General features: G+C 36.9%; 1 protein-coding gene across 1 annotated transcript in view; it reads left to right on the forward strand.

The window, feature by feature from the left end:
- The first annotated feature begins 2,076 nt into the window (after positions 1–2,076).
- LOC126480833 (uncharacterized) overlaps positions 2,077–26,924 on the forward strand; it is a 54,137-nt gene continuing 29,289 nt past the window's right edge. The window contains exons 1-2 of the mRNA XM_050104177.1: positions 2,077–2,360; positions 21,855–23,028. Coding sequence (XP_049960134.1) covers positions 2,303–2,360; positions 21,855–23,028 — 1,232 coding nt within the window. The 5' untranslated portion in view covers positions 2,077–2,302. The remainder of the gene's footprint in view (positions 2,361–21,854; positions 23,029–26,924) is intronic.

Genomic DNA, 26,924 nt, shown 5'->3' on the forward strand with positions numbered 1-26,924 from the left:
CAAACTTGGGGCTTAACAAAAAGGCAATTCTTCAATTGTTACACACACACACACACACACACACACACACACACACATATATATATATATATATATATATATATATATATATATATATAAAAGAACTCATAATTACATTACTATGATATCATTAATCTACCTCTTCTAATTTTCTGTGGTTTCTGATCATACAGTCCATCCACTAAATCCTGATTATTGGCATATATATATTTCAGGATGTCTTCCAGGATGGAAGAAATTACTGCCTCTTCTTATGATTGGAGGCGAAGGTCACGCTTGTGAACGAATATTAGCGTAATAAATAAGAATATTTTGTGGCTTTGATAACTTTTAACATGTATATTTTCTTTTATACACACACAGAATTTACTACACACATTGTTGGTGCACAAGTAAAAATTACACGTCCATTTTGTGTGGGATGTAAAACGTAACTCTCAAGTAAAATTGAAACAAAGTTGTTAAAAAATTGAATATTCTCTGGCTGTTGTTCTTGTGTTATAAACGTAAATTTAAAATCCTATCTTTGCCATCATCTGTGGCAATGTACAAATTTATTATTACTAACAAGGAAAAGAAAACATTCATATAATTAATAATGAGAGAAAAGAAAAAATAAAAAATATTTGATTCTGGGAGCTAGTTGATTAGTTATTGCACAGAGAGAAACATCTCCAACTGCTGGATCTGTGAGGATAGTGTCTCCAATGACAGTATTTCATATTGTTTTAATCCGCTAATGGTTGGTATTGCAAAGTTTCAGATGTTTCAAGTTCCATAGTAGTATTCTAATCACAATCTGACCCACATACGCTAAATGATAAATAAATCACAATCTGATAAGTCATAAATACAACTCTGCTGTTAAAACTGACTGCATGGAATAAAACAAAACAGTTCAATGTTGTGTATATGTATTTTATTTAAAATTACATGTAAGGAAAAGATCATAAATAAGAGAAACAATTTTTATGATAATTTAAATGTCCTGACATCATAGTTAAAACTTGCTGTGAGGAAGAAAACTAAGCCACATATCTTCACAGCACAGTATCTTCATTTTCACAGAGGAATTGAACTAAAAACTAGTACATTATGGTTTAAAAAATGTATGGGCCCTGTCTGTGTTTCTGAATATTTGTTAGAGTATTGTGCAAAAAGTCAACCAAATCGATCAAAAACTGTTTCAGATTTTCGATGACAACATTTGCCTATTATATATATATATATATATATATATATATATATATATATATAATACTACATTTACTGTTGTGTTATGCAAAGTATGTTTAATTTTGTGGATGTAACTAGTCGACATAACGTTATGCAAATGTCCTCAAAAGAATGAACAGCGCAGTTAAAAAGAAGTCAATAAAGAGGTCAAATTGCATAAGATGAGGCAAAGTGTGTTTATCCACTGATGTGTGATCTTTAAATAAGTTTTCATTTATTGATCCTTATGAGGCATGCACTCTTACTGTGCAAATTGCAGACAGCATTTCTGAAATGCATATCCTGATTAGCCGCAGTTTATTACTTGAAATTAATGAGTGTTGGAAACAGCGACCAGTGGTATTATTCCTAATAGTTATTAAGTTATGAGCAAGTATACCACGTAGCTTCGTGCGAACCGCGCTCCGTGTCGATTCGACCGTGAAAGTCGATAAGCATCCCCGGCGGTCGAAACTGGGTATGCATACGTCATAGAGATGTCAGGAAGAAGTGTCACTGTGTGAATGATTTCATGTCTTAACGTAGTCGTGCTAACCATATCAAAAATAATCCCAAGAGTTCAAAGCGTTATGTTTCTGATATGTAACTTCTGTCGTAATAATGATAAACGAAATGGATAATTTTTCTCAGTTTAAATATCTTGCACAGTATGGTAGTTATTAATTTTTGTTTGACTTTTGACAGCTCTCGGATATACACGTTAATAAATATTTATGCTATCTCCTCAGATTGTAAAATATGATTTGATCGGCTCTTTTTTTTTTTTTTTTAGATGGTGAAGAACTTTGGTCGGAACCAAGAATAACTTTTTTCCCCTCATGTCATTTTGATCTTTGACAGATTGTGGGAGGTGTGTTGGGCAACTTCATGGTATACCATATGGAGTGCATCGAGCGTATGGCCTGTTTGAACAAATGCTAATTAATGGAATTAATTGAAAATCCTGCGGTATTGTGACGCAAAAAATAAGATTTGAGTTCATTCACTAGTGCCTGCGTTTGTAATACAACTGTTGCTGTGTCAAGCTGAGGGAACTGCATAGCGAATGTCGAACCAAAGTATATCGAAATTAAAAATGGAGAACACACACTGTGTAGGCAATAGTAAGTATTTGTACATTATATTGCTTGTTTCTACTGAGTAATTTTTTGTGTTGTTGGATAATTTTTCAATGATTTTATTTTTTCTCATTTTGTCATATTTGAGTAATTACGCGTTGGGTTTTCATTGAGGTAGATCTTCGGTGTTTCAAGATATGTAGCTTCCTGGTCGCATACAAACAGAAATGTCACATTAATTTTCAGCTGTTCAAATACTGCAGTTAATTTGGTGTATTATTTAGAGAGATAGTGTCTATGGTTTTGAAAATCCGTTGGAATTTGTGAGTTACTATTATTTTCAGTTATAGTTGGGGTTGGCATGTAAATCCGATAGCAATTATCAATGTGTAATTTATTAACTAACATTTCATGCTATTGATATTGCAATTTAGAGCATAGTCAAGCTAGTAGTTGAACTAGGTTGAATCCAACTCTCCTATAAAATTCATGATGGTTGTAACCGAATTGACCCGTCACTTAAGTTTCTATTTCTTTTGTTGTTAGTGGATGAAATGGGCTTTATTCGATAGCTGTGAATTTTGCAATCAATCATTGTAATACATAGATGGTTGCTAAACAGAGTAGTTACATTTTCTCACCATGTAATAATAAGACAAACATTTTGGTTTATTCAAGTGTCTGAAGATTTTTTTTTTTACTGTGTTAGTTTCTGGGATATAGATACTGTACAGAAATAACTCAGTAGGCCTAATGGGTTCATCACCTGCAAGTCTCTAAACAGTGCACTAAGTACTTGTTTTCTGATGTTTTGAAACCATTTGTATATAAGTATATTCATCACTGAAAGAGTGCCTTGGGCGAGAGATGAGTATGATATAGATTTACCTAGTTCTGTTACTTGTGTGTGTTCTAAAATCATCAACCACACAATGATATGGGTAGATAATTTTCTGGTAGGATTGTGTTGTATGTTGTTTTGAATGTTTGTCACACATTTCCTGTCACAGTTAACAATGGGCAGGCTAGGCAGTGTTATTTGTGAGGTAACAAATGAGCAAACAGATACACTAGTTACCTGCATCTGTTTGTGGCATGCAAATAGTGTGCAATAAGAGTTCATATATTTTGAAGCTGAATATTGAATTGGTCATTTGATCACTTATGTTAATTTTTGAACCAATTGTCATCGAGTAGTCAGAAGGTCTTGGAGATGATGTTACTGAATAACGTAATTTTCTCAAGCTGGTCGCTGTTTTTGGTATTATTCAACTACACTTTGCCCAAAAACTGAGTTACTATTGGATCTTGATCATATTTAAAATTAGTAAGAAAGTCTCGATTGCACAGTCATTGAGTAAAAGTATAACTGGTTCTATCCTCTAGTAGTAGGCCTCCTTCAGATAATGCACCATCCAGATGATGGTAACAACCTGTGCTGACTCCAGTCGCAAAACTGGTTCTGTGCTTTTTTGGATTCCACAGTGGCCTTTATTCTTATTCCCAGATTTAACATGGTCTAATCTGTCATGGCCAGTCTATAGAGCTATTGTATACGTTGTAAAACAATATAACTTGATTTTTAAAATTGCCTGACTCTGTGGTATAACATGGATATTGTCTGCTTGAAACTTTGGTTTTTGAAGGCTTTGTCAGTTACTTTGCATTTCTATATGGAAAAACTCTCAGTAAATTCTTTAAAAAATGCCTCAAAAATCTGTCAAATATTAATTTATTTACACATCTCTTTCTGTAGGACCAAATTGAGGAGCAAATCTCAAAGGTCATGGAACGTGTCAGCATATGAAATTACAACATAAAACTAATAATAGATAAAATAAAATGTTCATAAACCCAAGAAAGTCATATGTTTAAGTAAATGTAATCGGCAAACATGAGAATCAGCTTAATTTTTCAAGAAACTCCTCAACAGAATAGGAGTGGCTCATGAGGAAATTCATTTTAGATTGGAAAGTGCGTGGATTACCGCTAAGGTTTTTGAATTCTTGTGGTAGCTTATTGAAACTGGACGCAGCAGTATACTGCACACGTTTCTGCGCAAGAGTTAAGGAAGTGCGGTCCAAATGCAGGTTGGATTTCCACCTAGTATGAACTGAGTGATAATTGCTTATTCTTGGGAATAAGCTGATATTAACAAGAAACGACAGTAAAGAATAGATGTATTGAGAGGGCAATGTCAAAATGCCCAGACTAGAGAACAGGGGTCAACAAGAGGTTTGCGAACTTGCACAACCCTACTGCCTGAACTGCCAGTTTCTGAGCCAAAAATATCCTTTTAGACTGGGAAGAGTTACCCCAAAATATAATACCATATGACATAAGTGAATGAAAATAAGCAAAGTAGAGTAATTTTCGTGTTGTTCACTTACTTCAGATACCGTTCAAATAATAAAAATAGCATCATTAAGTCTTTCAACAAGATCCTGAACATTCTATGTCCGATTACTATCTATCTGAACACCTGGAAATTTGAACTGTTCAATTTCACTAATCATATGCCCATTCTGTGAAATTAAAACATCAGATTTTGTTGAATTGTGAGTTAGAAACTGTAAAAACTTAGTCTTACTGTGATTTAGCCTTAGTTAATTTTCTACAAGCCATGAACTTTCGTCACAAACTACAGTAGCCTATCAGAAACAGAGCCAATGTTGCCCATAATGTCCTTCACTACCAAGCTAATGTCATCAGCAAACAGAAATATTGTAGAATTAGAGGGCATATCATTTATATAAATGACATATCATAACATAAAGTGAAATGTCACCATAGCATTAGCCAAACCAATTTTCAGTAAGAGAATGACAAAAGCTGATAATTTTATCCTCAGTGACGCATTTGATAACTTTTGTGACTGGTGTAGTTATATTCTTGATATCAAGAGGGGACCTACTTGTATATTGTAAGGATATAGGATTTTGATCTGCAAATGGGAACACTGTCATCACAATTCTTCTGTAATTTTAAATCCAAAATATTGTCCAGACAGGTGTGGTCTTTGCGGGTCGATTATTGAGAGGGTAAATTGCACTGTCTTAGTAGATTTTTCAATTCAGTGACACTGTATTGGTGTTGTAACAAAATCTGTATTCAGATCTCCACGTACTATAACATAGTGCATCCATGTAGTCTTCTAATACATCTAATGTCGTATCTAGTTTATCTAAAAATGTATTTGTGATAACATTAGTTGATTTATAGAAGGATATTATTACTGACTTAAAATTTTCACTAAATATATCAGCGGTTTCAAAGTTCTGTTCAAAGAAAAAAATCTAAATCCAGTCTCATAATAGAGCAACTGAGTGACTAGTTAACAGATTGCCACAGCACCTCTGTCATCATCTCCACCACAAAGAACCGAAGCAGAAGCAGTACTAACAGCAGCAGCTGTAGTAGTACCACCACAGACTAATGTTCAGTAGCCTAATATTCACTTAAGCAAAAAATATAAAACCTATCCTTTATTTACAATAAATTCTAAAAATTAAAACTCCAGTAATCTTTCTTACTTTGTGATGGCAAATACCGATCTATTATTTCCTTACAGTAAATTCTTTATCTTTTACCACTTTCATATTCAAATTAGCAGTAAATTTTAAGATAAACACTTTTATTCCTTTCAGATTGGACATTTTGGAGTGTGTCTATAGAAGCTTTTACACTACTAATCTTGTGGGCTTCTTCCTCTTGCTGCTTTAGACCAAAAAATCATTTAGGCACAGAGGATTGAAGGTCTGCTTTCCACCTACCCATGACATGTGACACTGCTTCTTCTTCTGTAGCTCCCTTCCCTCCCTTTGATGGTACAGTTGTTACTGTTGATGCTGCTGTTATGAAATGCATAAGTTTGTGATGGTACTGCTACAGCTGCTGTTGTTGGCACTACTTCTGCTACAGTTGTTTGTGCTGGAGATGTTGGTGTTTTTGCTAGAGTTGGTGCAGATGCTGCAAGTTTTGTTGTTGATACCGATGGTGATAGTGATGCTTTAGCCATTGTAATCTCTAGTGTATCCTCAGCTGTTTACATACAGCTATGTATGGATGTGAAACATGGACAATAAATTTGATGCTACAGAAGAATGCTGAAGATTAGATGGATAGACCACATAACTAATGAGGAGGCACTGAAAAGAAATGGGGAGAGGAGAAATTTGTGGCACAACTTGACTAGAAGACAGGATTGGTTGATAGGACACGTTCTGAGGCATCAAGGGATCACCAATTTAGTACAGGAGGGAAGTGTGGAGGGTAAAAATCAGAGGGAGACCAAACGATGAATGCAGTAAGCAGATTCAGAAGGATGTAGGTTGCATTAGTTCTTCGGAGATAGAGGCTTGCACATGATAGAGTAGTATTGAGAGCTGCATCAAACCAGTCTTTGGACTGAAGAAGAAGAAGAAGAAGAAGAAGAAGAAGAAGAAGATGACAACAACAACATGGCCCATATGTGGATGAAGTATCATTTGCAGGATTTTGAAGATTTTCCTCATTTGTTTCCAGTGACGATTATTCTGCTGCTGCAAGTGGTGGTGGTGGTGGTGGTATTGATATTGTTGCTGTCAGTATTGCTATAGCTGCTTTTACTGTTGTTGTAACAAAGTTGGAAATTTGTTTGGCTGTCAGTTGCTGACTCAAATCTGTTAAGATGTAAGCCATGCATAGTATCAAACCTGCGACCAATACAGCTGTCTATAGTTTGGAGATTTCTGAAATGAGTGCAAATATCGGTAACATTTATTAGCCACTGTGATTTCTTTTACACGGGACCATTGTGATAAGTTGTACTTGTGGGCATATTGCAGTGTGTGCCATTTGTGTACATGAATTTGTTCAGGTATCTTTCTAGATTTGGCGTGTTCATTTGAGATTCATTTTTATACGTATTATTTGATCCCTATTAAAACCAAAAATCATTTTGGTTTAAACAGTTGCGGTCAGCAGATTTTACTAGCTTCCATATTTTTAATAATGGCTCCTTAGGGGCTCAGCATTCGTTTGGTGGGTACAGGCTAGGAGACCCTGGTTTCCTGAGCTGGGAACTGGTGTCGCCGGTCCTTTACCGTAAGCTCCAGCTCGCTTCAGTGACCACCATGAGGTGCAGCAATGGGATTTTGTATGTTTCGGAGAATGGGGGCCTTGGCTTCACTGCCTGGACTGCGAGGAATGTACACACACACCTATTAAGAAAAAACCCTCAAAGTATGTTAGGTGCCGGTGAAGTGAATGGCTGTTGAGATAAAATAGTCTGGCAGGCAACCCCTGAGTTACCTGCCACCCCCGATCGTGTAAGGCTTGCTCAGGCATGCAGAGCTCAGTCTGGGTCGATGTTGGTTTCCCTAGCGTCTCTTGGTATCACTATGGAACGGTCTCATCAAACAACTACTCCTGACGGGACAGGTGTACTGTGAGGTAGTACCTACACCCACTCGTCAGAGAGCTGGGTTGGTCAGTCCCCTGGAGTAGTAGTCTCAGAACCACATTAACAGGCCATTAGTTGCGATAACACTGTCATTGCAATAAAGAGAATAGGGGAAATGTTTGAGAATGCCTTCACAAGGCATTGGAAGGTATTGCTGGGTCCCTAAAAAGTGTTAAATGACTTCATAATGGAACTCTTCTAGTTGAAACTGCTATTTCAAACCAAGTATCTAAGCTTCTGGGATATGTAAGGCCTTAGGTGACTATCCAGTCGCGGCTGTTTTGAATGACACCCTTAACTTTTGGAAAGGCGTGGTTACCTGTTCTGATGTATCGAGATGGATCTTGCAGAGTTTTGTGGAGAATGGAAAAGTATGGGCATTATTGAGGTGCAGAAATGTATGAGAAGAACCTCTGGTGCATTGGAAAGATCTGGAACATTTATTCTAATGTTTTGTAGTACAGAATTACGTGAACACATCCTTGCAGGCTATCTCTGTCTTAAGGTTCGTTCATTTGTTCCTAATCTGGTGTGATGCTTCGGATGTAAAAGATTTGGCCATACAACTACGGGATGTAATGGGATGGCTGCATGTGGAAATTGTGGAGGCTCAGCTCATGAATTGGGCAATTCTTGTACACTTTCTCTGAAATGCAAAAACTGCTCTTGGGATCACCCCATATGGAGCAGCAAGTGTGAGGTTTACAATGAGGAAAGGAAAAGGCAGCAGTTGAAAGTCATGAGACACATACTGTGTGGTAAAGCTAAAAAAGCTTTCAAAGCTAAGCAACCTTCAGTTTTTGCTGCTACTTTTGCATTGGCCATTAAGTACCCAGTCACAAAGTGACACCTTCACACAAACTGACCACAGATTCAAGTACGAACACATGTTTTTTTTTTTTGTGTATCTATGGGAAAACTCTACACTTGAACCAGAAATCATTCAAAAGCCATTGGTGATGGCTAAGCCACATACTGCTGCCAACCGTCATAAGCCTACCAAGCTGTCCCCTCAACCCAAGCAACCAACTCCCCCCATAAGTAAGGAAAAAGTCTGTCCCAAAGTAGTTCAAAGTCGAAAGAAAGTGGCAGTTAAACCTTCGGCCCGGTGAGCTCTCTCCCTCTCAGATGGGAGTTTTACTCCTGAGGATATGGATTTCCAATTGGAGGAACTGGATAGCTGGACACCGGCTAACATTACCCCTGACCTGGATAAAATACTGCATCTGAGGGAGAAAGGCAAGACTAACCATCGCTAATCAGTGGCTCCCACAGGGACACCTGTGTTGCAATGGAATTAAAATGGATACAGATCACATTTGGCAGAATTACACCTCCTGGCCAGCAGAAACTGACCTACATCTGATTGCAAGAAACCCATTTCAAAGTCATACACACACCTGCATTAAGGGGTTACTCTCTACAGGAAGGACAATATTACCAGAGACAGGGCTAAAGGTGGAGTGTCTGTTCCCATTGATGACAGATGCCACTCCTCTGATGTCCCTATTAACATGGCCATGCAAGAAGTTGCCATGAAAGTCCTAGCACCATTTAACATCACACTGCGTTATCTGTAGTCAGTGCATCTACATTCCTTGCAGATGCACTGATGGAACTCTTGTGGGCTGTCCCATACCCATTCCTCCCTGTGGGGGGGACTTCAGTGCACACAATATGCTGTGGGGCTCAGTATCTCTTGGTGCAGGATTCAAATTATCTAGCAACTTGTCCATTCTGAGACTGTCTGCCTTTTGAACTCGGGTCAGATGACACTCTCCCACAGCTGAGGCTCTTTTTCAGCCATTGACCTTTGTTTTTGCTCCCCAGCACTCAGTTCAGTGTAAAGTGTCTACAGATTTATATTCTAATGACCATTTCCCAGTGTGAATCCGTCTGCCGACTCTGGTGGTGGTAGACACGAGACCACAAAGATGGATGATTCAGAGGGCAAATTGGTTGCTGCACTATCGACAGGCTATTTTTGAACAAAAGGATTGTGCACAGGATACAGTAGCCCATATCACCCTCAGTATAGCAATCACCTCAGATGACAACCTGTACCTTGGTGTAATGACTACTGTTGGTTCATGTCCTTGGAGTCTGTCATGACAGCATACATGAATAAAACGTTCTCAGTTTTCCAGCTGTGTCAATTTGAATAAAATCCTCGAGCTTTCGATAGCCATCGTCATCGGGAATTCACTGACTGCTGGGGCTGCTACAGTTTCTTGCTTGTATAGGCATGATGACAGCATCAGCAACCAATCAGATTGACCCAATGTGGCACGCGCACAGAAGTCGACCCGGGCAGCTAGCGGAGCTATTGCCCGCGGCAGCACTGGTGAAGTCAGGTGGTACCTGCCCCTGGCTGATGATGCTGTCATCATGCCTATATAAGTGAGAAGCCGTAGCAGCCCTGGCAGTCAGTGAATTTCTGAAGACGATAGCGGAGATGGCCATCGAAAGCTTGAGGATTTTATTCAAATTGATGCAGCTGTAAAACCAAGAATGTTTTATTCACTAGTGTTGGTTGGCATTCAGAGCCAGACAAACAGCTCTACGAAATTTCAAACACCATCCATCTACAGAAAACCTTTATGCAAGAGCACATGTGACCCGACTGATAAAAGAACAGAAGAGAGATTCCTGGAAGGAGTTCACAATATCCATTAATTGGTCCAATTCCACCGCAAAAATTCAGGAATCGGTAAGGTGGGTTTCATGCAAGGGCAGTACACAGCCCCTTATGGCCTTGTTGAAAAGTGGTCTTGGTGAACTCACCTAGACATGGCATGGCTCATGTTTTAGCTGAACACTTAAAGTCCCTGCGTCATCCAGACAAGCTCCTGCATTTCAGGTGTTTCGTAGGACTGCGTAGATGAGGAAGCTCCATTTCTTCTTGTGTAATGAAGTAGTCTACAACCTTCCATTCTCCTTGTGGGAACTAGAATCAGCTCTGTCTGTGGCCAGAGAGACCGCTCCAAGACCTGATGAGACCCATTATGCTGTGCTCCATCATTTGTGTTGTGAAGTGAAAGGACAGCTCCTTTATGGTTTCAGTTGATCTGGTGTGACGGACAGTACCCCTTGACTTGGAAGGGGGAAATATTAATTCCATTAATGAAACCAGGCACAACAGTAGCATCCCTAACAGTTACCAGCACGTAGCCTACCCCTTACGAGTAGTATGGATAAGACTTTTGAACACATGGTCAACCACCACTTCGTCTGGCTGCCTGATCCCGAGGTCACCTGAGCTGCTCACAGTGGAGTTTCAGGTGCTGCTGTTCCAATCCTACTTGTGGTGGCAATACAGGAATCCTCCTTACACCGAAACCATTTGGTTTGTGTGCTTTTTGATCTCGAAAAAGTGTAAAACATTACTTGGTGGCATATCATCTTTTACAAACTTCATGAATAATCCTTGAGGACCGGTGCTTTCAGTATCATGTTGGTGATGCCTTGTCTGATTGCTATTTTCAAGAGAAAGATTAATTATTCATTCCATAGACCCATAAAAGAGGGAATCCTCCTGGGTGTGGAACATATTAGATAAACACATTACAAAAATGTAAGTAGAAAAACTTGAGTTTCATTAATTTTAATGATTCTCAGTCAATAAACAGTAAAATTATGTACATGAATTAAATTTAAACTTCTAATATTTACAGGTTTAATACTCACATCTGCTTTCATTAAATCCATCATTCAGACATTTGCTAGTTTCTTGGCTACTACAACCAAGTATTGTCAAAAATTACAGTAAATTGTTCATTTCAGTGATCCTCAGTTAAGAACAGTCAGATTATGTACAAGATTTAAAATTAAACTTCCACTATTTACAGACTTAAATCTGCTTTCCATACATCCATCATTTACACAGTAGGTAGTTACTTGGCTGTTACAACCAAGTATTGTCAAAAATTAAAGTATGATAAATTTTCATTAAAATTGTCTACTGCACTTGAGAAATTCATGGATAGAATAGGAGTTGACCACCAAAATTCTTTTAAATTATGTTAAATTGTGCCTTGTCTGAAACTAAACTCTTAAGGGTTGCTGGTAACTTATTAAAAATATGCGTTGCTGAATACTGGACCCCTTTCTGGGCAAGAGTAAGTGATTTTAAATCTTCATGTATATTGTTCTTATTCCTAGTATTGATACTGTGTACTAAGCAGTTAGTTGGAAGAAGATGTATTATTTACAACAAACTTCATTTAGGTATAAATATACTGAGAAGCTGTGGTTAACATGCCCAGTTCTTTGAATAGGTTTCGACATGATGGTCTTGGATTTACACTACTCATAACTCTTATTATACGCTTCCGTACTCTAAAAATTTTTTCTCAGTTTGTGGAGTTACCCCAAAATATGTACAATATGACATAATGGAGTGAAAATAAGCAAAATATGCCAGTTTTTTTATATTTATATCTCCTATGCTTGACATCATTCACATTGCAAACACAGACTTGTTTAGGTGCTTTATCAGTTTGTTAGTATGTTGCTCCCAACTGAATTTATCATAAAGTTGCAATCCCAAGAATTTTACACTCTCAACTTCTCCTATTTCCATGTCGTCATATTTTATACACACACCAGAAGGAAATCTGTTGTAAGTTCTGAACTGCATATAGTGGGCCTTTTAAAAGTTTAATGGCAGTGAATTGGCTATGAACCACTTATTAATGTCAGTAAAAAATTTGATTAGCTGCCCTTTCTAAATTTATATTTGATTTACTATTTATTGCAATGTTTGTATCATCTGCAAATAAGACAAACTTGGCATCTGGTAATGTAACAGATGACAGGTCATTAATATACACAAGAAACAATAGTGGGCCTAGTATGGAACCTTGGGGAACACCACATGTAATTTCTTCCCAGTCAGATGTCTGATTTGCTTAGTGCTGAAGTGTTACGTAATGACACCCTTTGTTTTCTATTAGTAAGATATGACTGAAACCACTTTGCAGCACTACTAGTGACACCATAATATTTTAATTTTCTTAAAAGAATGCCGTGATTCACACAAACGCTTTTGACAGGTCACAGAATATGCCAGTTGCCTCTAATTTGTTGTCCAATGAATTAAAGACATTTTCGCTGTAAGTGTAAATAGCTTTCTCAATATCAGAACCCTTAAGAAACCCAAACTGTGACTTTGACAGTATGTTATTTTCATTAAGCTGCTTAAGTAGACACTTCAACATAACCTTTTCAAAGATTTCTGAAAAAGCTGGCAAAAGTGAGAGCGGTCGGTAATTTGACGGCATTTCTTTGTCCCCTTTCTTGTGGAGAGGTACAACTTCAGCATATTTAAGCCAGTCTGGGAATGTTCCTGTGACAAGTGATTGATTACAGAAATAACTTAAGATATGACTAAGCTCACGTGAACACTCTTTTATTAACTTTGTTGATATGTTGTCATAACCACTAGAATGCTTTGATTTCAAGGACTTTATGATGGATTCTATTTCTTTGGGTGAAGTAAGTGTCAATTCCATTTTACTGAGATTGCTTGCGTGCACTGGTCTCAGATATTCCATTGCATTATTTACTGAACTTGGCAACCCCATGCTATCCGTAAGAGAGACAATATACTTGTTTAAATTGTTTGCAAAACATGTTTGTTACCAGGGTTTCATTTATTTTTAGAGCTATTTATTCCTCCTCATTTCTGGTCCTACCTGTCTCTGACTTAACTATATCCCATATTATTTTTATTTTATTGCTGGATGTATTTATCTTCTTATCATAATGCAGGCGTTTAGATTTCTGGACAATCTTCAATATTTTGCAGTAATTTTTGTAATGAGTTATAATGCTAGTGTCAAAGGTGTCCCTATGTACCAGATAGTTTCCTTTTTGTCTCACATGATATCTTTATCCCTTGTGTGATCCATGGTTTCTTATTAGACTTCTGCTTAATTTGAGTTATCTTCAGGGGAAAACAATTTTCAAATAAGGTGCTAACTTTATTAATGAATGTTTTGTGTTTTCCATTTGTGTTTTGGATGCTGTAAACATCCATCCAATTAATTTCTTTGAGCAATCTCCTAAATTTCTCAGTTTTTGACTGTTTTATTGGCCTTCTGTACTCAGTTCTGATAGATCTTTTACCCTGACAATTTTCAAGATTTAATGTTAGGTGTTGCATGTTATGGTCAGATAGCCCATTTACTACTGGAATGAGATTTTCACTCTGCAGCAGAGTGTGCGCTGATATGAAACTTCCTGGCAGATTAAAACTGTGTGCCCGACCGAGACTCGAACTCGGGACCTTTCTGGAAACATCCCCCAGGCTGTGGCTAAGCCATGTCTCCGCAATATCCTTTCTTTCAGGAGTGCTAGTTCTGCAAGGTTCGCAGGAGAGCTTCTGTAAAGTTTGGAGGGCAGGAGACGAGGTACTGGCAGAAGTAAAGCTGTGAGTACCGGGCGTGAGTCGTGCTTCGGTAGCTCAGTTGGTAGAGCACTTGCCCGCGAAAGGCAAGGTCCCGAGTTCGAGTCTCGGTCGGGCACACAGTTTTAATCTGCCAGGAAGTTCCATTTACTATTGTTTTTGTAATGTGGCTTGGTTGCCTAGAATTGTCTATAAATATATTATCAATGGCAGTCTTAGAACATTTGTATACCCTAGTTGGGAAGTTTACAGTAGAAACTAAATTGAATGACAATGTAACTGATTTCAGTAACTGTTTACTGACAGTGTTTTTCAGGACATCTATATTAAAGTCACCAGCAACCACTAGTTCTTTGTTTTTTTTAATTTTAGATGAGATAATAAATCTTCAATGCTGTTTATAAACAGGTTGAAATTTCCTGAAGGTGCTCTGTATATGGCTAGTATTATAAAGGACCTATTATGAAATTCTATCTCTGTTGCACATGCTTCTAAGTGCTGCTCTAAGCAAAATTGATTAATGTCAATATTCTTAAATTTAAAACTGTTTTTAACAAATGTGGCAACTCCTCCTTTCTCCATCTTTTGTCTACAGAAGTAGGAGGCTAACTTGAATTCTGTAAGGTTTAACATATCTATACCAGTGATCACATGATGTTCAGAGAGGCAGATTATATCAACAGAGTTTGATGACTCTAATTCATCAGTGCACATAAGTAGTTCATTAATTTTACTTCTAAGCCCTCTAATATTTTGATGCACTAAAGATAGTTGGCATTTCACATTTACTGAGATGAAATCAGGTGGAAATAAAATTTCTGCTGCTTGCTATAAATTTTTAATCAACAGCTGTGTTCACTTATCCAATGTGCCAGGATTATGCTGTTTGATTTCTTTATCAAACTGAAGGTTTGTTTCAATCTTTACTTTTCTCAGAACTTGACTTGGTTCTGTCCTAAAAAAAGGTACTGCTCCAATACCTATGACCACTGGTATATTACCACACGTGGCAGTGCCTCCCCCCTTACATTTCATGCTATTAGCACAGCCAGTTTACCCTTGCCCTTCCTGTTGAGGTGTAGGCCATGTCTAGTATAATCCCACCTACTGAGAGAATCAAGGCAGTGTACTCAGTGTCACATTATTTGCCATTACCATCAATGGCATTCCTCTGCAGTCAGGAGCCCTGTCAAATGCTCTTTGTTTGTGGATGACTTTGCAACCTTCTATTCTTCCTCCAATTGTACAATAATTGTACAATTGTACAATAATAATCTGATCAGGAGGCTGAAAACCTGAGCCAAGACAACAGGTTTCCGGTTCTCACCGGAGAAGACTACATGTGTCAGTTGTAGCCATGCTCGTTGGAAGTTTTAACCAACCAGTGCTCACAGCGGGGGAAGGGGGGGGGGGGGGATATTTTACGTTTTAAGGAAACACTGTGCTTTTTTAGTTTATTATTTGACTCAAAATTAACTTGGCTCCCACACATGAAAGATGTATGAACAAAGAGCTTCCAATCATTGAATATTTTGAAATGCCTTAGCAGAAAAGTGTGGAGAGCTGACGGGTCCTGCCTCCTGCAGTTTTATAGTGCATTTGTTCCATCACATTTAGATTGAGGCAATGTGGTCTGTGGATCAGTCTGTGTTTTCTACCTCAAGATGTTAGATGCTGCCCACCGTGAGGGCATTTAAGATATCGGCTGGTGCTTTTCAGACTAGTCCAGTTCAGAGTCTGTATGCAGAGACTGATGGCCACCACTTTGGATTCGATGCAGTGTTTTTTTGTTTTGACAGGTACTAAAAATGATGGTCCCCATGCGACCAAGCCATTTGGGATACGTGCTGCTGACTGTCTCTAGTATATAGATCTCAGACCTCTGAATACATGGATGGAACGTGTTGCTGCCTTGGTATCTTCGAAGCCCCAAAGTAATTTTAAGCTTGACACAGTACTCCAGGTTACGTTTTTTACAACTTTTTCTTCCATGTTAAGTACGTACCACAGTTTCATTGTTGCTTATACATATGGATCCCACCAAGAGAATGTCTTTGGTTGTTATGCTGATTTTCTTGATAGGGTTTTCAATGTGTGTCTTCCATAATAATTTACAAATTATGATGCAGAGTTGTATTGGATTATGATGGCACTGGATAGCATTCAGTCATCACCATACAAGGTTCCTTGTCTGTTCTGACTCACTTACTATGCTACAAGCACTTCACCAAATGTATCCAGTAGACCAGTTGGTTCATGATTTCTTACAGTGGCTCCAACACAGTGGCAAAGAGGTGATTTTTTGCTTTGTACCTGGCCACATCAGGATACAGGGAAACATGGCCAACAAAGCAGCCAATCAAGATGGTGTTGCCTGTCAATGTCCCATCCCATTTCACACAGTCATCTCATTCCGACAGATGCATCATGCATCAGTAGGAGACTGTGTGGTTGAAGGTGACAGAAAACAAGCTTTGGTTGCTCAAATCGACCACACAGGCATGGCGGACTTCGTGTCAGCCACACTGCTGGAAGGGGGTCCTGCTTACCAGGCTGTGCGTCGACTTAGCCGTTTAACGCATTGCTCCCTCCTCTGGTGGGAGGATCCATCACTCGGTGGGGTTTGTGGTATGTCACTTTCAATTCAGCATATTTAGACCATGTCTTATATATTAATATCACAAATAACCCTCAGTGTCGATAGAGATCTGCCCACCGTACTCACCAATACTGATTCCAGTGTTACAAGAGTGGTGATATTTTGTGAATTATTAGGCCTCATCCCTAAACTGTTGGGGAAGGAAGGCATCATAAACTGCTCTGCATGTGGAGGACAGCCTTCATCACCATCCATGAGGTTTGTATGCTGAATTTTTGTCAGGGTGCTGATGACCATGATGTTGAGTACCCGTAAGCCAAAATCACAATCACCACCACCACCACCACCGCCACCACCATTTCTGATAATGAGGTATTGGTTTCACAGCCGTGGTTGCTTTGAACTGTGCTGACTGATAGTTGCAACTAGTCAAGATCCATGATTGTCTGATAATACTAATATTTTATGTTACTTGCAGTTTTTGTCCAGTGCTGGTCTGAAGTTTTTCCTAGTTGGTCAACTGACAAAAACTATCACTGTGAACTTGGATTCTGTTCAGGTGTGAAACTAAAACTCTTTCCACATTTTTTATCTTATCACTGTGTGATACGCCGTTGTGATTTCTGTTAGGTTGCTTGTACTCATAATATTTATATTTTTAAGTACGTAAGTCTTTTAAAAGTACTGTAATAATTATGCCCTTGTCGGTGTTTTTCTTTGGGTTTTGGCATTGCTTGTCACATTTAGTGCAATGCCACACTTTCCATTTAGGATTTATGTTAAAACAGTTGAAGTGATATTCTGTGCTACAATTTAAGCACATCATACCCTTAATAGTATGTTACTTGCAAAAGCAGGAATTTGTGTCAGTATTTTCTGTGGTTTGTTGTAAAATGATGTACAGGGTGTAGATGGGTTTCTTTCATTACCTTTCCCAACTGGACTTCTGCTTCTGTCTGCTAATTTTTGGTAATGGACCAGTCTATATGAGATTAACGAATGGTCTGGTTCTTTACATCTCAGATTTTGAAAATTTTTTGTACACTTGTAGTAATGGTTGATGCAGAAATAATCCCAAATTAAAATTTTTTAGACCTTTTTCAGTTTTGAGTTATTAATTTTTAAAACTTCCAAAATTATGCAGTTTGTTAAATTTTGAAACCTTAAAAACCACTACATCTCAAACTATTTTACTTGCAGACCTAAAATTTCTACCATTTTATTAAGTTTCTTAAAGGCTTCAGATGTATGTGCTAATTGACGATATTCATAACAATGCTGAATATCTCCAGATTTAATAATTTTTGAATTTTGAATCTTTCAAGATTGGAATTTTGTTTTATTTTGAAAAAATTGTTACTTGTACATTAGTTAATGTGTGTCAAATTACTTTGTTTTACTGATAAGTGCAGCACCATGTGCCTACTCTGCAAGGATTTGGACTTGTTGCTAAGATGTAATATGTCAAAAACCAAATAAGGCTGTCACCATTTTTTATTTAGTGACAGTCAACTAAGTGTTATTAGAAGCATACACTTCAATTACGTTCAAATTTGCATTTTGCCTGTAAACTTCAAACATATTTTAACAAATACTATTACACCACATGCTCAAAAAATAATTTACATAATTATGCCGCATTTTACTGATATATTAACATTAGTCAGTATGATTAAACAGTGATATATGTATATCACTGTTATTTCTTCACAGTGAGTTATTAGAGTGCATTGTAACGTAATATTTTACTTCAACAAGAACGATATTACAGTGGTCTACAACCAATGTTATTTGAGTATCCCATTCATCAAAACAAAAATAAAATTTGTTGTACATGTTTATTAGTTTCAGAAATGTAGACATCCTAAATCAGATGATTCTTTTTGATGCACCCTGTATTTTACGAGACTGAACACATCAGATTTTGATACATTTAAATATTCTATAATTTTCACACATCTGTTAATTTTGTTGTTTACATTTCTTATTTAATATGTTTACTTTAACATGTGGAATATGACATGTTTGACAATTAACTTTAGTGTTTCACGTGTTGCTTCTGTGATCACTGTTTGTGCTGATTTTATTTATATGCATACTTGGTGTGAATGTGCACATATGGATGTGGGAACTCAGTTTTCATTCCCACCCCTCTTTAATTACTAAAAAGGGATAGACAGTATAAAATGGATTATATAAAAGGCTACATAGAAACACTGATGGAAAGACTTAACAAAAAGCAAAAAGTGTAGTTAGCAAAAGTAAATGTCTCGATCTGAGAAACACCATACAATTAGCTAAAAGCATCAAGCATAGCAGTACATAGGCGATTATTCCAGCTTCTTCCTGTGTCATCTGGAGAGTAATTGGTTCTCTGAAAAACAAATTTTCATTGAATTTGTAACATTCCAACCTTTAATGTATAAACTTGTTCTGATAATTACTGTGTTCAGTCTTACAACCTATTTCATGCTTCAGTTTAATAAGACATGGATTGTTAGAACCCTTGTAGAAGGTGAAGGTAGGACTATTAACTGAGTTAGCCACACTTTGAGTCCAGAAGGTCCTGGCCACTGAGTGTGTCCTCTACTATTTTGCTGACTGTATCAAAATATCTGAATGATGAAATTTCACCTACTCTCATGTTATATGATCTAAGACCTTTGACTAAGCAAATTGAAACACGCTTGTGGCAAAAATTGAGAGTTATGGTTTTTGTGGTGTAATAAATGGTTCACTCTATATTTTACTGATAGAAAACAGAGGATCATGTAAGATAATTCTTTCAACACAGAATATCCATTGCATGCTGTAAGGATATCATCTGGTGTCCTTCCTTGAATTTCATGTAGGGAAATGTTTAAAAAATTAAATATGCTAACAGCCTCAAAATAGATTTACTCATTAAGTTTATTCTGAAGAAATGGACACAGTATTGCCATGAAATGGACAAAATCAAATTAGTGGAAGTGTGTGTGGTTCTCCTTGACTGCATTCCACATGGGGGGGGACTTGGTAAGGAAACAAGAAATTGGACTTTCTGGGTCCATTCTTTTTTTAGCAAGTGAACTGCCTTTGTGACCTTAAAACTTGTTAACTGATGTTGGCTACATACTTCTAAATTGCACCGGAACATAGACTGAGTTTTTCATCAGTGCTTGGCAGAACATATTAATAGGAAATGCTTTCTAACGTTCTACAAATTGTTTGTATGGTCTCAAACTGGCTTTTAGCTCTTTAAGGGCACCACCGTTATCAATCATACTTGTTTATTCTCTGATTTCCAACAAAGTTTGTAAATTTAACCTTATTTTTGAAGCAGATGCTGTTTGTGTTGAAGTATATTGGCACTAGTGGAATGGGTGCAAACAAAGCATTTCTTGCATTGACTAGCATTGTGTTAAAGAAGAAAATGGAAACAAGATTCTGGGCAAGGGAATGGTTGAAACAGAGAAAAAATATGCCCATGAAAACATGACGATGGTAATTACATTCGGAACTTGCTGATAACATAAACTTTCCCCAAATGGACAGTCAGAGTTTAAATAATTTTAGTTACTTCGCATTCACATTGTAAAAGAAGACAGTTATATGAATGTGTTCTCTTCTCCTTGGTTCTGTAATGAAAATTCATAGACGTACCACAGTGCGGTAACATAAAAATCACCTGTGGAAGAACCAGAGAGCTTAGAATTTTTCTATTGTACTGTACTCCTGCATGTAAGTTATGTGTAAAATATTGATTTTCTTTTTGAGATCTTCCTGCATAATACATGACTGGTAGAGATACAGCACTGCCACAATTTTGATAATTGGCAGTACTGTTTTGATACAGGAGGTAAATTATAAGTCTTTTTCACAAAATGTCAACACAGACGTCTTCCACTGGTCAATATTTCTCTGAAACACTTGAAGCAAGCTCATGTTTGACAAACATGTCAGACAAAACACATTGTCAAATATTTGATAAGACGAGTAAAGTTTCACAAATGGTTTACAGGGACACTTAGGCCATCTTCAGGTCACAGCTGTCACACTGAACTGAACTGTCACCTGAAGATGGCCTAAGAAGCCGAAAGCTAGTTGGTGACAAATGACGCAGGTGTTTACGAGGACATTTGGTAACTGATGGGAGTGTGTTAAATATCCTAATTCTGGAGGATCAAGACCTCAGTGTGTAGATTTCTTTTTAATTCTTGTGCTGTAGTTACATTTGCTACTTTCTTTGTAGAGAAAAATTATTACAGACAAGTTGGCAGGAGGGGGAAATACTGCGAGGCGGTTGAAAGTTTCTGCATGTTTTGAAATAAGTACTGGCAGTAGTGCTTATGATGGACGCTACTTGTTGTTATGGTGGCCTCTTTTGTACAGTGACTTCTTTAAAGGAGGTTCGTTCTCCAGAATGACATTAATAAATGAAAGTGGCCAAAGTATGGAGTCTCAATGGTATCTACTTTGGACACTGAAGCAGTAACTCCTTTGAGCAAATATTAGCTGAGCTAAGTTTTAAAAAGATGAATAATGTTGCTTAACCAGTTACATTTACTATCTCTATAAGTACCCAGAAATTTTGTATCATAAACACTCCGTATTGGTTGACCTGAGTGAGAGACAGCTTGAAGAAAACCATTTAAGATTTCAGTGAAGATTTTGCATTTCTTTCCCTCAAGATTGTCAATTTGCCAATGGGAATTGTAGTATTCTGTAATACATACTATATTTAGCCGTTGATGGTGACACTTAAAATGGTCAAATCAACACTAAAAGAAAGGTCTGCATTTCAAAAAATACACCGGTGTGTGAAAGTTTTAAAGTATTTACCTGTATGTGCAATGGCGATAAATATAGAGCACCAGAAATACAGATAGTGCGAAGGATGATAATTTGTGTAAAATATTTGAAGCCAATGAGTTAAAAATGTTTACTTTTATTCAGATCTATCAGTTTACCTACCACTGTAGTAATCATTCTTTCACTTTGTGTGATTATCCATATGAAGAGCTCTTGACTTTGTGAAATAGCTTTTGAGAAGTCTTATTTTATTGCATTTTTGTGGCATTTTTTATAACTACTACTATTATTTTTCAGCTTTCCGTGCCTCAAAGATTCTAATCGACAGAGACAGGCTTTGGAAGAACACTATATATGTTAACCCACGAATTTTGAAAACATCAGGAGCTTTAATGCATCATAAAATGGATATTGCAAGTGTTCCACTTGGATACACAGGAAACTGCTCAAGTTCTGATGCCAGCAAACATAATAAATGTTACAATATCCAGAGTGTTCAGCAAAAAGTTACTCAATCTTCTGAAGGTAGTGGATCATTTCCTGCTGCTAGAAAATGTGTGTATCTGAACCCACATTTTCAGAGAACTGCTTCTACTAGTGTTCATATTAATCCAAAAAAGTTTTCTCATGTTGTGGAACGCTCAAATCATTTATTGGTAAACACGCAGCCTGACAGGACTAAGCAAGAAAGCAAAGTCACTGAAATCTCAAAGTCAAATTTGTCTGTGTCTGGGGAGAAAAGTCTTGTTTCAAACACACACAATACGAATTCTAGTTCTCACAGTAGTACGTACCCCATAGGCAGCAATAATCATTGCACTTTAGCAGCACAAAATAAAAAATGGAATAGGTGTGGTGCTGACAAGATACAAAGTTCAAAACAAGTGGAAAACTGTTCGCTAATGAAAAAGATTTCTCACAACAAACTGGTCAGAGTGAGTGATACAAAACTTGTGCGAATACCAGACAAAACTAAATCATGGTGTGTAAACAGAGCACTGCAAAAGGCTTTAATCCACAAACAGTATCAAACACTTAAGAAAAATCCAGAAATAAAAGATGGCAGAACTATCAAAAAGAAGTCAGAAAAGCAAAAGAAGTCTTCCTATTCCCAGATGCATTTCCCAGTGAACTCTCCTCCAGCTTCGAATAGACCAGAAAAATACAACCTTAGTCAAAAACTTTTACCAACAGTTGTGCGGAAAGGTAAACCAGATTTACCTACAAGCCCCTCCTGTGGTGCTTCGAAATACAAAATAGACAGGCGGCTTGCCAAATCCAGACTGTTGAGAAATTACAAGAAAGTTTCATGCAGATATGAAAATGGCGGAAATAAGTTTCAGAGAAAGAACATATCACCAAAAGGTTGTGTGTTTCCAGTGTTGTACAGAGGTCGTAATTCTTCAACAATGAATTCAAAATTTAATGATGGAAAGAAGATTGTCATATCTTCAAGAAAACTGTTAAGAATGTAAGTACTGCAATATGTATATGTGTAGTATTTATTCTCAATTTTTATATTTAAACACTAAATGAGACCCTCTGAGGTGATACATGCACATTACAATGAACATGGTGAATCATTAGCTATCATAACTGAAATTGTTAGTGCCCTTAATTTTTGTATTCTATTATTTAAGCCTGTGGAATTGTGCGCTTTCTATTTTCATATAACCACATTATTAATAACAAAGTGTTACACAGAGAATGTTGCTACAGCACTTGTTTTGGTTTTAAGTTCAAAACTGAGAATTGTGAGGAAAACCTCGTACATAGAGAAAGCTGATGACACAGTTTTTAGTTCCATCAAAATTTTTTGTTGTAATCACTACTAGTGTTCCAGAATGAAATTTTTACTCTGCAGCAGTGTGTGCACTGATACGGACTGGACACACATCCAGGATCATTGCTTGTTATGGACAAGTACTCTACTGACTGAGATATCAAACACGACTTGCACGAAAGACAGAGGTCCCAATTTTGAGTCCTGGCCTGTCGCACAGTTTTAATCTGCCATGAAGTTTAGTTTCATCATGAAAGGGTACTGAATAAATGTTCAGCTTTCCTATTTTCTCCTGTTTGTAGATCACTTCTAGCTAATTTTTTAAAATTGGTATTAATATTTATCAACAGGCGAATGAAATTTATCATCCAGGATAAGACTGACCCCTTTTTTGATGTTTTTGTAGAATCTCTGTTACCCCTTGATGTGGGGTTAGATTGACCTCTCAAATTTCTTTTGTATAAAAATGTGCAGAATAATCCTGGAATCGTAGTGATCCCTATTGAAAACTGGGTGTTTTGTAAAATGTTGGTAAGCTTAGTATTGGTGTTACACACATTTCTATGAATATAATTATCAACCCTTTATTTAAAATATGCTACAAAATTTTTATTGACAAAAAATATTAAACTTCTTTTATTAAAATCCTCCCTGTAAATTTATACAGAATTCTAGGCTCATCAGCCTGTAGCTATGGTGGAGGCAGCTTGCCAAGCGCGTCACAGAATAGAGCAGTGAATATATCATGTTGTTTTGGTCCTAATGTAGTTTTCATTGAGTAAGTGGAGTGAGGCCCCATTATTTCACCTGCCTTCTTCTTTGTTGCAATTATTCTGAATAATACAAACATAGTGAAAAGTTTTCTTTCCCCTTTTACCCCCAGCTACTTTTACCATAACAAAGCGATTTGGAAAAATATCTTGAACAAGTGGAGACTAAGATGTTGGTATCACAGGTTTGCTTCAAACTTTGTACACCTTTAGGCCATAAAAACAACATAATGTGCAAGTAGTGAGGTGCACTACTCTGGCAATTCTGAGAAAATCGCAACCAAAGATTTCACATCTATTTCCTATCTGGTGTGTCTATGCATAGGTCCCAGGCATAAGAGTTCATGGTGGTAAAATGGTTAATGTTTGAGATTTATAAGACGAACGTGTATGAAGCGACACTTACATTCCCACACACTCTTAATTTTTAATCTATTTTCTTTTCATCACTGGTAATATTATTTAATTTGACATTTGAGAGGTAACTAAAAAAACATGTAGTTGCCTGAAGTTTTAGTGAATTTCATGTTATTTGACTCCATACTATTTTTAATTAAATTTAATTATTAGAACAGACACATTTATAACTATTGACATGTAAATGGAAAAACCACACGGTTTTCCTGAAAATGTATGCTTGTCGTGATTTATGAAATCCCTTATATATGTAATCTGGTAAGGTACCCGGAACTACTTTGCACCTCAACGCCTCTAGCTGCAGACACAGAGGCAGACCCCATTTGGCAGTTAACCTGCATAGTGGCGAGATATTGCTAATGTAACAAGAACTAATAGTGTAGATGCAAATTTTTGACTATCACAGAATTAATACTTGTACAAAAATAAAGGTTTGAACGGCAGTCGAACCATTGCCTCATACATGCTCGACTTAAAAAGCTCAAAAATGAACAACTTGACCACCATGAACACTAATGTCCAGCACCTTATGCACAGATACATTGGTACATAATAGATGCTTAAAAGTTCTCGTGATTTTCTCAGAATTGCCATAGTAAAGTTTGAAGTAAATCAATGATCCCAATGTTGTGGCTTCCCCTTCTTAGTAAACAGCACATCTTCAACAGCAGGTTCATCTGAAGAATCAAAACCACTTTCATCACTTTCCAGAATCTGGTAACTTCATTACACCATGCTTATCTTCTTATGAACAATTATCACACTTTTTGAAAAGATTTTTCTTGGCTTTTGATAGTTTGTTATTAGCTGTGGATGACTTGGAACAGCTAGGCTGAGGATTGTTTGTAACATTTGTACCTGCAGACAATTTGAACTTTTTGTATAGTGCAGACATTGTCTTTTGAATGATTTTGGACTAGTGTTCAATGCATGAACAGCTAAAACAGCTTTACAAGGGCTTACATCAATTTTATTTCTTTTTGTATTTGAAAGGGCTATTGTTTTTTTTTTTTATGTAGAGGCTTTGAATAAGAAAGCAAAGATTCAGCTTCCTTTTTCTCTTCTATGTACTGTTAACTTGGAAGTTAGTGTACAGCCTCTTTTTTGAATGGGAACATTCCACATGCCTTGAACATGTTTTGGAGATTTGTCTTAATCTTGTCCTGTAGACTATATATGAGTCCATCAAGAAGGGCATTGCTTTTGGTACATTTGAGAACTTTGGATTGCTTACTTTGAACTCAAGTTAGTAGTTTTGTCCAGCAAGTCTTAAGGGGGTGAAATAACCCACAGCCAAAGGTAGTGCCAAATGAGCTGTGTTGACTGTCATTCTCTTCACATGAAGAACTTCACTTGTGAAATGTGAAGTTAGGTTGCCTCCTATCATTATCTTTGTTTCAGGCAGGTTTTTACTATGAAGAAGCAGCACTTTTTTTAACCAATCTGTAAACACTACACTGTCAAACCAACCATGTTGAGTTCTGTTGTAGAGTGTTCCATCTGTACATCACCTTTTTTGCAACAGGCAAAATATTAGTTTCTTCATTCCTGGGTGATCTGAGAGATTACTTTCATAGTTATTGAATACATTACATTTTATCTTTTTTTCCCAAATTGATTAAATATTTGCCTTGCTGCAACTAAGATTGTTTGCAAGCCTTGATTTGAGGATAACTTCATTTCATTTGGTAAATGTGTAGCCCCAATCATTTCCTGGATAGTTATTCTGGAATTGCCTGTCACTGTGTCCAACTACATCTAGGAATGTTTTTGGTACAACTTTAATATCTGTAATATGCAGTGGACACCAACAGTCAGCAGTAATGGCAATAGAATTTGCTAATATAGGTTCTTCTTGTGATGTAGTAAACTTTTTATGCCTTAATTGGTCTATTTTTCCTGAAGTACTTTTCCACTGTTTTTCAAAGTTATATATATATATATATAGTGGCACACTTTCTCTCTTGATTATTTTTAATTAACAAGATAACTTCTTCTAATGTTTCCTTATCCACATGTAGATACCATCTTGTGCCTGGAGACGTTTGCTAAGTTCTAAGCATTGCAGTTCAATTTTTTAGTTGTTTCTTTACTTTATTCAAAGTAACACTTTATATTCTGTAACTTCACTGTCTAATGAAGGTACAGCATATTGTGTCCATTCTTTACAGTTAAAACAAAACACCAATCTCAATCTGAAACTTCTGCAATAAACAGAACACGTCTAACAGTATACAGACTGTCAAACGAAGAATTTAAATTCATTGTTGCCCATTCTTAATTTGTAAACAGTAATTACAAATTACACTTCAGTTTTACACTGTATTTGGGCAAATATGTGTGGATTAGTGGAAATTCAGTGGTATTTTGGTGGTCAATGTGACCCCTGTGGGGGAA

The sequence above is a fragment of the Schistocerca serialis genome, chromosome 5 (assembly GCF_023864345.2).
Source record: "Schistocerca serialis cubense isolate TAMUIC-IGC-003099 chromosome 5, iqSchSeri2.2, whole genome shotgun sequence".
In the NCBI taxonomy this organism is placed as follows: Eukaryota; Metazoa; Arthropoda; class Insecta; order Orthoptera; family Acrididae; genus Schistocerca; species Schistocerca serialis.